Source organism: Schistocerca serialis, chromosome 5 (assembly GCF_023864345.2).
Source record: "Schistocerca serialis cubense isolate TAMUIC-IGC-003099 chromosome 5, iqSchSeri2.2, whole genome shotgun sequence".
NCBI classification, from domain to species: domain Eukaryota; kingdom Metazoa; phylum Arthropoda; class Insecta; order Orthoptera; family Acrididae; genus Schistocerca; species Schistocerca serialis.
The window spans coordinates 143,607,586-143,620,718 of NC_064642.1; the positions used below are offsets into that span (position 1 = coordinate 143,607,586).

Here is a 13,133-nt window from a genome sequence, read left to right on the forward strand (position 1 = left end):
ATTGTTGTGCACTCTATGCACGTCGTAAGACTAAATTTTCTCCTCGGACTAAAATTATGCCAGTATCGTGTGTTTGTTCTGTAGTCTTGAGCAAACCAGCATATCACAATGAAGAGAGTTCATTTGTGCAAAGAGGAAATGATTATTTAACATATAAGTTTGTCAGTTACTATACCTGATGGTATATAAGTGTTCAGTTTTGTGTGCTAGATGAAATTTGCAAGAATAAATGAAAATTAACTAAAACTGAAACCCACTTTGACAACGAGATGGTAAACTGACGTTTCAGCCTCTTTAAATATCCTTTATGGTTGATCACGACTGTATATTTTAAGTAAATTTTTTACCTGATAATATTTGAAAACTAAAATGCAACAAGTAAATTATATGGAAAATTTATTATTCAGGGCATTAATTAGTTACATAATGCTTCGTTATTGAAAGCTGCATATGACTCTGAATTCTTGTTTTTGTGTTGATATGTGATATCGGATGTTTGGTCATGGAATCTACCTCATTGACCTCATGAACAAGAATTTTTGTACCTCCTAGTAAATAGTGTTGGTATTGGGGGTTGAACATATTTGTTTCCTGTTTACATCCCAATGATGACACCGTTTCAGTTGTTGGACAAGTGTTTCTTAACTAATGATTTGTCGTAGAATGTTTTATAAAACTAGACATTATAGTGCCATGATATTTAACATTTTGCAGCTCAGTTGATGTGAAAGAGCAACTCGAAAGTTAATCACAAGGCATTTGAAAATAGTGAAGTTTGAAGATTACTACATTCTTTTTGAAGATGCTTCATTAAATTTGATATGCCTTCCTTATCACACTTCTTGTTGGTTGAAGTTCTTCAGTAATTCCACAGTGTTAATCTTCCATAAGAACTTGCAGATGCAATATTGCACTCGCGGGAGCAGGCCAGTCGGCTGCTGTTTGTATTTCTTGTGTTCCAATTGTTTCTGTTGTTCAGTTTACCAGCTGTATGCAAATTACCGTCCAGATTTTTAGCCATATAAAGCATTAGCTTCTCTTGTATCACTAATAGCATGATGTATGTGACAGTTCTGTGTTTGGCAATTTTCTGGTCTGAATTTCCGTTCAGCTGTTTACAAGTTATTCGTGTAACTCTGAATTTGGCTTAGAATTAATTTGGTAATGAGGATCTTCCTAATGAAGAATCTAACAGAAAATTTTCTCATTTCTTTCTATGTGCTAACCGTGCTGGTGGACGCTCCGTGATGTTCGAAACCCTGTTGTGAAATGTCATATTTACACTTAGGATCCAAAGGCTTTTATGGATGCTTACGACAGAGGTGCAAGTCGCTACGGTGAAGGTGCCCGGGGTGACTTGAGGGAGGATTTGGGGGGTCCTGCGGCAGGCAGCCGCAGCCGCTGGGGCCCTGGGGGTGCTGACCGTAGGGGGGGTGACTACCCCTCAAAAAGGCGGCGCTACTAGGGACATAGATTCCAACAGTGGATTGCTCCATAACCCTTTCTTGACTCTTCAGTGGCACATTCCATTCTTTAGGGGAAATAATTGGACAAAAAGGTGTCAGAGTACAAAGACACAGTAGATTCACTACTTCGTGCTTCACAATAGAGCTACTTCCCCTTTGTTAAATGACTTCTGTGTGTACTGTTTTATGGCTGCAGTCATGTTATGAAGTGGGAAGATTTCTCACAACTGAAATGTGGCTTCACATTTTTAAAGTGTGTAATATTTCATAGGTAACTTAATTTGATGAGTAAAAGTTAATCATGGATGTTTCTAATTCTATTAGATGACGTTCTTCTTCTGGAGAAATATTTAGTCAAGAAAGGGTTCAGAGCTGTCAAAATTAACTTTAATTCAACCTGAAATTGAATCAGTATCCACATTTAAAATAGCGTGGAAATTTGTATTCACTGATTTAAATTAACGTTCAGTATCCTACTGGTGGTATAATCAGTAGATTCTTTTATTTCATTATGAAATAGATTTTTTAAGTTTAAGTATGATTGAGAACAGTTCTGATTAAATAGGAATAGTCTTGTAATGATTATGTTATTGACAAACTTTTTATTAATAAATGTAAATCCATAAATAATTATTGTATTGATGCTATCGCACCTTTCCTGATCCATTTAATTCGCTAAATCTGCTTGTCTTGTTCGTGGAGAGGTTCAAGGATTTTAAAACTCGATACCAAAAAATTTGCAAACGTTTACAGTATACAGGGATTTAATGCGTCAAAGCCGTTCCAGTATGTAGTCAGTTAGTAGACTGAATAATGAGAATAAATCCCCACACTTATGCAGCTATGTCGGAGGAATGAAAGTAGGTGGTTCCATTAGGATATACCAGCCCTTTTCCAGCAAAAATGCATTCAGACAAATAGGGATACATGTTTCCCTAAATGTATTAACAGCTTAAATACACAAAGATGTTCTTTCAAATTACTTTGTAGAGTGACTTACTCTGTAGTAGGAAAGAATTAAAATATTGATGTGATTTAAAACAGGATCTATAAGTAGCGAAAATAAAAAACTTCAATTCCAGTCCATCTGGATATGTTTAGTCAGAAAAATGAAGACCGTATAAAAAAATCTTACTCTATAAATTGCTTACTTCAATTAGTAGCTTTTACTTTAGAGTGCACCCTGTTTTGGAAAGTGCTTGTGTGCAACATCCTTTGTGATAGAAAATGTAGCTTCTGTTTTCCTATAAGCAATACCTTACTTTATGTTGACAATGGTCAATACAAAAAAATCTTCAGTTTTTGTGATAGCAAATCTGGTGAAACTGTCTACAGTAATGTTTTCCAACCAGTTCTCTGTTGTCCTCTTTATTGATGTCTGTAAACCATTGGCTTTACTTTGCCATTATGTGACATTACAATTGTAATGTTGACTTTTATACAGATTGCAGCCTTTTAAAGTCTGTACGATGCAAGTTGCTTCTGTGCCATCTCTTTGACCAAGCACTAATCGCACTAGTAACGGATGAACACTATTTTCAATGAAAATACTTTATTTTTCATTGCGTCCATTTTCTTATTCGTGAACTTCGCTAAATAACGTACTCAGTTTACCTAACCCTCTAATCCATAAATTAAATCAGCAAAAACAAATGTAAATAATAGTGTAGACGTTGAAAGTAAGTCCGACAATTGAAGTTAGGTTTATGAGATTGCTTATTGCGATCACAAGAACAACTTGCATAATTTCAAGTAGCAACACTGCAGTGTTGTTGCAGTTCTAAGGGACTGGTTAAAAGGCAGTGCTGAGGGCAGGAACATCAGTGTCGGTAGTTGAGGAGGGTGTCTTTTTTCCCCATATGGAGTTTAGTAAGTAATCTAATGTAAAGAGAGTACACACAAAAGCTTTAGGTGTTTCACCACACACTGCATTACACTGCTAGATGGAGAATATTCAAAGTGTTTGTTTACAAAGCATACTAGTAAAGTTTTGCAATATGACACTACAAGAAGTCACGGGAGGCTTATTGTAACTGTGTTCTGAGAATACTTCATACTTGCCTGCCAAGTCCGTGGGTGCAGTCATTCACTAGCAAGGTTAGTTTGAAGTGGGAAGCATTGTCGTCACAAAGTGAGATTTGGGCAATTTTGCGGTGAAACTTCGCACGTTGTTTAAACATGGAACAGTGCTTCAAAGAAATGAATATTTGTGTGTTCACATCGTCCAACTATATTCAAGTGGTACAGAAAATTCCAAAGAAGAAATGTCAATCTGGAGGAGGTGGGAAAGCCATGATCATCAGTTATGGAGGAAAAATGTAGATGTTATGATGAAAATACTAGACAAAGGTAGGAGAGTGACCTAAAAGCCGATAGGGATACATTAGGGCAAAATGCTCTAGGAATTCTTTAGATTCTGCCACGATCATTTGCAAGTAAAGAGACTGTTGTCTCTGGGTGCCGCATAGACTGATGGAAGAGCAGGTGACGTGATGTGTGACATGGTGCCAGGAGATGTTAAAGTAGTTTTTAAGGGACAATCTCAGTATGTGTATAACATTGTGAAAGGTGATTTGTGGGGTACAGGACTGAAACTTCTGGAGCACCCACCGTACAGTCCAGACATTACTGCTTGTGAATTTGCACTGTTCCTGCATGTGAAAATGAAGCTGAAAGGAGTGCAGTTTTTGGGTGATAAGACCTTCAGAGGGCATGGGATAACAAGTGAGCCTTACTCCCAACAGAAATATGGGAGAACTGTTTTAGGGATTGGTTTTGGAGGCTGGAGAGGTGTATTCAATGTGGTGGAAATTACTTTGAAAAAATAAAATAAAACAGCTGCATTGCAAAGCTTTCCTAGTACCATATGTACAGCAGTTGAATTCTCTAGAGGAAACTGTTCCCCACGGTGCTTCTTGCTCTTTAGGTTAGACTATAGTTGTAACCTTCATAAGCACACCCCATTGGTGATTTGGTTGATATAGTTATTTAGGGTGCAGTGGGGGAACTTCTTTATTTGAAGCATGCACCACATAGTTCATTGTTATGTGGGGGTTGGAATGCATTCAAAAGGGCTGGACCTAACTTTCAAAAGGTTAGTTTGGTAGCGGTCGTGCAGTCGAGGAGCGTGCATTCACTGTGGTGACTGCATTTCCAATGGCCATTCAGTCATTACAACCCAGTGTGTGTTCAGGAAGCAGTTTTATCAGACCTGCAGGTCATGTTTGATTGAAAATGAGTGCACACTTTATGGCTACTGGAAACCTAAGCAATCTACACACACACACACACACACACACACACACACACACACACACACACACAAACACACACAACCTACTACTACTACTACTACTACTACTACTACTACTGCTACAGCAATTTCTGGTCTCACAGTGAAAATAATTCATAAAGGGTTGAAATGTCATCCATACAAACTGGCAATGGTGCACACTCTTCACCCACTGAATTTTGTTGCACGGAAAATTGTAAGAGAGTCTTGATCGAAAACCTGCCTCATGATGGCCTTGTCTTCTGTGACGAGTGAATTTTCATTTGTCTGGATTTGTGAATAAACACATGCATTATTGGAGTGGCATGAATCCACAAGGGTGGTTTGAGAGAATAAGGCAGTTATGGTCACTTCTGAGCATTATGTCTGGATGACAGGAGTTTTTCCTTCCTGAACGTCATCTCATTTCTTTGAGGAGTGATCTTCAGAGGCCACCATGCTTGCATGATTTAAGGGGACAACATGATTAAAAGGGGACCACACCGTGGTTCAGATAGAAAAAAATCGCTTTTCATTTTCATCATATTTCGATAGAACAAGGCTTTATTTAAGTACTCTGAAAAGGATTTTGCCGTGATTTTTTTTCCCCTCGAGCATTTAAAGAGCCTTTTCCTACCACGTGTGTTTATGTGCCATGCGCCATGCCCACTTTCCTTTCACCCACTTTTCTGCATATATTTTAAATCTTTATATACTCAACATTGCACGTTAGGGTTTTTTTTTCCCCAGTGTGTGTTGGCTATCTTTGGAATTAAACGGTCGGTATTCTTTTGTTTCTGCTGTTTGTAAACAACACGCTTTCAAGCAAGCTGTTAGTTTTGTTAAAGTGCGATTGCAAGTAGTTGTTATACTCTCATTTTCAGTGTTTGTTTACCTGTGTTTTGTTGTGTTTATTGAAGATGACGAAAATTAATGGCATTTGCAAGAAACGACAATCTAGAGGAAAAAAGGTTAGAAAGCTTTCTGTACAAGAGGCTAGGTCACATTGCAACACTGTTTTGTAATTGTCGAAAATTACAAGTGCATCATCAAAGAAGCTCTCTCCATTTCAAGAGTTAAAACGAATTTACTGTAAGTGACAAGGGGTGCAGTAAACTCATTATAAATTTGAGAATATTATCAGATTTAATTTCAAAACTTGATGCAAATGGCCCTCATGAAATCAATACTAGATTAGTTTGTCTTACAATCCATTGGCAAGGGCATGGCTACAGGGAGAACATTTTGTTTAGTGATGAACTTACATCAACCACTAAATAAATATGAAAAACTGACTGCAATATTAGAGAGCTCTCTGTGGGGTCAGTGTGGAAAGCATGAAACTGGCTGCTAGGTAAGCAGTGGAAGAAAATTATGGATGTTTGGATATTGCAGTTGCACTTGATGAAAGTTGGCAGAAAAGAGTACATACTTCTTTGAATGGAGTAGTGACTGCCACCAGTGTAGACGCTGGTAAAGTGTTAGATGTGGAGATAATGTTTAAATATTGCAAATGTTATGAAGTCAGTGAACATCAAGAACACAACTGTGTGGCTAATTTTAGAGGAACAAGTGGTGGTATGGAAGTTCATGGAGTACAACATATATTTCATCGCTCTGTAGAAACAAGGCGTACGGTACACCAAATATTTGAGTGACGGTGACAGTAAGACATAAAACAATGTGGTGAACTCTGAGAGGAAAAAAATTAAAGATGGAAACATTGTTTTTCTGGACAGAGTTGGTTAACTAAAACTGTAATACAAAACTTTGCAGCTCTACTATGGGCAGGCAATTGGGAGAAATAAAGAAAATCTGGAGGTAATGAAGAGAGATGTTTGGAGCATATTCTTCTGTAAGTCCTCTACTGATAAGCCATGTCATGGATTGTGTCCATCAGGAGAAAATTTGTGATGCAAATACAATAGGGCTCGGGCAACTGGAGAATCTTATTCTCAACAGCATTCTCTTCCTGCTGCTATTACAGCAATTAAACATATTTTCAGAGACTTGGCTCATCCTGACCTAAGGAAATGTCTGCATGGGCACACACAGAACCCAAATGAATGTTTCAACAACATAATTTGGAACTGCCTTTGTAAAACTGTATTTGTAGACATGCATACAGTGAAACTAGGAGTTCATGATGCTGTTATTAGATTCAGTTGTGATAATATTGGAAAGTGTTGGGTATTGAAAAAGCAGGGAATTAATCCTGGTGAAAATACATTCACTGGGCTACAACATTGTGATAAAATGAGGATAGCCGATGCAGACATGTCTGCATTTAATATGGACAAGAAAGCAAGACAAACATCCAGGAAGATGAAAAAGAAGCTGGAAGACCTGCTAGAGGTCAAAGAAGGGCCATCATATGCAACAGGACAGTTTTAATTAACTGTAAGTAACAAATTTCATAAGTTTTTTTCTTTAAAGTCAATTTCCTGCAAACAAAATTTTTCAGTACATATGTCCCATTATATCAGAAACTATATTTTCTGAGACTCTGCATAACGTAAAAAAGTCACCTCTGGTACTACACTCATTAATATTCCCCCTTTAGGAAGTCCATAAAAAATGTTTTCTGCAAAAAAACCTTAATATTTTTTGTTAATAAATTTAAAAAAAGTATTTCTTAAACTATGAAATGGGTAAAGTAGATTTTAGTACAGTTGACTCTATTAGCATCATGTAACATACAGTAAAAATATTAAGGTCCTGCATCAAATAGTTTTTTTCAGAAATGGGTCAAATACTTGCCTAAATTAACATGGGTTAGATAGGCAGGGTGTGATCACCTTAATTTAGCCCCTGGGTCTTTTCCTTACTGGGCTGCCTTAAATCCTTGAGGTATACCAATTATCCATGGACCCTGGGTGAGATGCTGAAACATATTTGCGCTGCTATTGCCAACATAGACAAGGTTTGAACCCTCCAAATGCAGACCAGATGCTCCCTTGAAGATATTTTTGAAAACCTAATGGAGTAACAATTTAAATGTACCTGAACATAAAGAAGGGAGAGTTAAATTGACATTTCTAAAATTTTGTTTTATGATTTTTAAAATAAATAAGTTCCTGTGCTACTCCCACCTTTAGTTTTCCCTGAATTGTATGAATTAATTTTGGGAAACTGTTTAAGAACTCAGTATGGACATTTGTATTTGTGTACCTTGAAGAGAACTTCTCTCATAGCACACGTGAGGAGTCATTGAATAATTGTGTCCAATTGGTAGAGAAGTACTGAAAAGGGCACAATATACAAAATGTATGGATTCTGGGTATAGTAGGTCAAACATGCCAACTTATGAAGTGGAGTTTGTTCTGTTGCTCAGATCTCATGTGGCAAATTTTATAACTTCATACTCAGCTTAATGGTAATATGAAGAACTTCAGACACATCCATGTGCAAAGCTTGAAACAGTTTTTAGATAATTTGTACGCATTTGATATGAGAGCTGTTGAAGCAGGCGCAGCATTGTATCTAGAGGAGGAGGATGATGACGACAGTGTCGAAGTGCTTCATAAAATCTCAGGAGAAATGCTGCAGTGTGTTACTGAAGAAGGTGCAGAATGTGGAATAGTGCACAAATGACAGGAAACTATGAAGAGAGATAATTTTACTTCTGATTTTCTCCACAAAGGGCGAGATTTCATTTGGGTGGTGGTCAAATACACTTAGGAACCATAGTGCCTTATTTATACAGTGAACTGTTGAAACTGTTTTGGGATTAAAAAATGCTGGAACATATAAAACATGAGATAGTCCAAGCATAAAACTTTTTGATTTCACTATACAAAATGAAAGTAAATATCTACTTTCTTGTTTAAAGTTCATAGATGCACTTCTTTCGGTGTATTTGTTAATAGTAGTTGAAGAGTGTGCAAAGGATCCGTGTGATTTCACTTGTCTTTCTAAAGATTTATTCCATCTCTTTGGAACTCTAAAAAATCACAATGAGTGGAAAGCTATTCTGTGCCTTAAAATGCTTGAATTTTCTCTGTGCAGTCAGTTTCTTCAACAGTAAAAAATTGATACAAGGTCAAGAGAAAACCTTGAGTGAGTGAAACTTCTGTATTGTACAGTAATAGTCTCTAACTGCAATGTGAATAATCATGATTAATATTGATGGAAGTAGTAATGGTTTATCCTTGCTTTTTTTTTCTTTTTTTGTAGTTAAATATTTCTGTAGTGTCTGTATTGCAAACAATGAATTTGCAATGGATTGTGCTAGGATTGCCCAAACATTGTACTAAAGTTCTGCTGTGAACATGGGGAAAAGACAAAATTGGATGAACTTTATTAATAATTGGTCTGGATGTAACCAATATGATGTATGTATTATATGCAAAAGTCTGAGATACGCTTGTCTTCTCTATAGGATAATATACTTTGTCTATTACAAGGTTAGAGGTTACATAGTGAAGCTCCAAACAGTGTTGATGAGTCCAAGAATGAGAAGTGACATACAGTTAATCTGTTTTACACCAATGTGATGTGTATTTGCTAAGGATAATAAGCAAAGCATCTGAGACAGGAAAACACATTTCGAATAGGATAACTGATTTAACTCTGGTTCAACAGGTTGCATTTAGACAGATACTAGCAATTTTAAGTATCTGTGAAGTCTGCAGTTGGCAGATGTCCATAGCTTCAAAAACGTTGTGACTAAAATGACAGTTGAGATAATTTTGCCTTGGGTAGTAATATTATGTACATGATGTTCAGGTTATAGAACCAGTTTTTATTTTTGTGGTGTCATTTGTCGCATTTGCTGAGGATTTATTTACACATCAGACATTTTTAAACAACTTACGTGTTTTCTATCATTGCTCGCATGGAATCTCTTGGCAAAGTGTGCAGCGAGTTTCTCAACTGCTGCAGTGTCACAGTTTAGTTTGTAGTTAATGAATACTCACTGTAACGAACATTGCCAATTGATGTTAAGACTATAAATGATCTTGGATGCAAAGATAATAAGTAATTGTTGTGGGAGTGAGGATTTGGATAACTACTGCAGTTGTTCTGTCAGCCATGCACAAACTACTGTCAAGAAAACATACAATAGAATTGCAACTTTGTCAGCTTCTGCAGCACTTCAAGAAATGAGGATCTAAGAGGTCAGAGTGTAAGTTCTGCCACTTTTTGTACTACTTAAGGTTTGGTAAGGCTCCTGCTAAGAAGGAAACTATTAGGAACTACATGGGAAAGTCATAATGTCCACAGTGCTAACGGACAAAGTAATTTGTAGTTCATTTTGATACAGCAATTTAAGTCAAAATAAAACAGCCGTACTTGAATTATGATGGCCATTCACCCAGAGACGACAAAGATAGTTCTGATAATAAATTTCAACAGAGCTTTAAAGGACCATGACACTTGATCGATAGACAGAAGGGGGGGGGGGGACGGGACTTATTGGGAAACAATGTCGGCAAAGATAGAGCAATACAGGGCGTTTCAAAAAGAAAGAGCAGATTTCAAACATTTATTTCTCAAAAACTACAAATGATAGAAACACAATTCCAACGGTCCTTCACTCAATATGAGTACCAAATGTTACACAACAAATATCAAAACTGTACCTCAATATGAGCACCATTTGTTACACGACAAATATCAAACCGGTATCTCATTTCTTGCCACACACGACGCAACTGGTCTTTAGTTACCGAATTCACGGCCACAACAATTCGATGTCGTACCTCTTGAAGAGTAGCGGGCATAGGTGGGACATAAACACAGTCCTTTATGTACCCCCACAAATAAAAATCGCAGGGAGTAAGGTCTGGTGACCTGGGAGGCCACAGACGATGACATTGATCTTGTGCTCCTGCTCTTCCAATCCACCGTCCTGGAATGGTGTTATTTAGGTACCGTCGTACAGGTTCAGAGAAGTGTGGTGGGGCGCCATCTTGCATGAAGATGAAGTGATTTGAATCTTCCTGAAGTTGAGGAAATAGCCAGTTTTCTAACATGTCCAGGTAAATGGTTCCTGTGATAGTTTTCTCCATGAAAAAGAAAGGTCCATAAACTTTGTTTACCGAAATTGCACAAAAGACGTTAACCTTTGGTGAGTCTCTTTCATGTTGAATAACGTCCCTCGGAGTTTCACTCGCCCAAATTCGTACGTTATGCCGATTAACTTTACCAGAAATGTGAAACGTTGATTCATCTGAAAAAATTAATCGTTCGGCAAAATTGTCCTCTTCCATGTCCTGTAGAATTGCAGTTGAAAATTCGAACCTTTTGTTGTGGTCGTCAGGACGCAATGCTTGCAATAACTGCAGTTTGTACGGCTTCATGTGCAGACGGTTACTCAGAACGCGCCATACCGTTGTTTTAGACATGTTTAGTTCGTGACTTGCCCGTGCCGTGGATTTTCTAGGGCTCCTTTCGTAAGCTGCACGGACACGCTCGACATTTTCATCCGATGTGCGTGGACGACCCGTGCTTTTTCGCTTGCAGATGCAACCATCTTCTACGAATCTGTGATGCCACTCATAAATTTGCTTATGACGAGGCGGCTGTTTGTTGAATTGACGGCGGAATGCACGTTGCACACCAACAATGGACTCTAACTTTGCAAATTGCAGCACACAAAATGATCGTTCCTGTGGTGTCGTCGCCATTTTCCTACAAACAAACGCCAGCGCCACTGCGGATTTGCATGGAACTTCTGCGCGGACCATTGAAAAACTTTGAACCTTTCTCTGACAAGAAACGTTTGAATTGTGTTTCTATCATTTGTAGTTTTTGAGAAATAAATGTTTGAAATCTGCTCTTTCTTTTTGAAACGCCCTGTATATTCTAACCTTAATGAGACTATTAATAATGCTTTCATTGCGAAAACAGCACACAACAGCAAAGGCATGAAAAATTGGTGGCCAATGGCTATTCCCAATGAGACTCCATACGTTTGCACACAATTGTTTTGTGGACTGAGTAGATCTTTGTTGGAGTGCAACTAAATTCACAGAGGTGAATGGTTCTTCAAAGGAAATCAAAAATCATCCATGAAGCCATGAGTACATAAAGAACATGGTTGCCAAGATTCAATGAATCGCAGTAAGACAAAGCCACTTTATTATTAAAAAGTTGTATACAGCCTAACAAGGTACAGATTATCCTATTGGTCTATAAAATTACATCCATATCTTGCTCCATCTTAACAAATTGGTCATATTAACCAAAACCGTATATCCATGAACCAACTTTGAACATTATAGCATTATTAAATGTTTTAGAGGAAGGGTTGTCATACTGATAAATTTTAGTGAAAAATCGTACCTGGAGAATGTGAAACACGTGAAACCAATAGATCATGAAAGGAAATGAAATACACAATTACCAGAGAACACACATGTGTGCATGATCTCTCCATCTAATTGATTTTTGGCTACTTAAAAGCAGTGTACATTTTGTTTTATATTGCAAAGCAGATAATTGCTGGCTGTTTCCAACATTTTATAATGCTTATGGGCAGCATTAATAGAGCTACAATGCTTAAAGATGGGGAAAGTCTGATTTTCCCCTTTATATGTGTAGCAAGGATATCAGATTGATTCAAAATTGAGATAACTGCTACTTGCCTCGTATCTAAATGCTGACCATTTTCTCATACTGAATCCATTTTCACTAAACTTTCTAATTGAGTAGGTTGGCTATATCCTAAGTTTAAAGTGTGTTTTTTTTCCATAAAAAGAATTTGACGTTCCATACACCATGTTTTTCGTGGTCATGTGTCATTCATCACCAAGTAGTTAATATAATTTTAGGTCAGCTGTTTAAAGCATTGTTATTTCTGAGATGTTATGTCCATAACTTCCTTCATTGATTTCTATGCGATAGGGACTCATATCAAGTCATGTAGTAATTGAAAGATCTCGGGGTTTTGCATACATACTTTTTATGCAAATGTCTAGTTGTAACATTATTCTATGTTCATTTCTTCTTTTTTGTTACTGAAATGAAGAACTGCTGAATTAGATAAAATATAAAAAATACGCTACCTTAAAGGCATTGTGTGTCATTCTGTATCTGCATATGAGGTTACAATCTTGTGTTCGACTTGTCAGTCACATTCACCATAGAAGCTGGGTACTTGTCTATAGCCAAGTTGCATGCTTCCAACTCACAAATTTCTTGTGCTTTGAAGTGTGAGGTGATACTACAATGCATATGAGCAGCAATAAGTTATCATTTGCAGCAGCATGTTGCAGGATTTATGGATAATTTTAGTTTGTATAGACACATCCTGCTGTCAACCATATAGGAGAGCAATAAAGGCTGAACAGCAATTTCAAGTTACACAACACTGGAAGACAAGTTTCATATCTTATGAGGGGAAAAAAACTTTTAATTAGTGATGCAGTTCTAGGTTATTCTTCCATTTT

At 37.2% G+C, this 13,133-nt stretch overlaps 1 protein-coding gene across 3 annotated transcripts in view; it reads left to right on the forward strand.

Annotated features, from left to right (window-relative positions):
• Positions 1–13,133, forward strand: part of LOC126481569 (hrp65 protein-like) — a 158,361-nt gene that overhangs the window by 60,515 nt on the left and 84,713 nt on the right. For 2 of the 3 annotated variants that reach the window (XM_050105424.1, XM_050105423.1), the window contains exon 11: positions 1,289–2,096. The exons of the other annotated variant lie outside the window; for it this stretch is intronic. In XM_050105424.1, coding sequence (XP_049961381.1) covers positions 1,289–1,465 — 177 coding nt within the window. In that variant the 3' untranslated portion in view covers positions 1,466–2,096. Of the gene's footprint in view, positions 1–1,288; positions 2,097–13,133 lie in introns of those variants that run through there. 3 annotated transcript variants of the gene reach the window in all.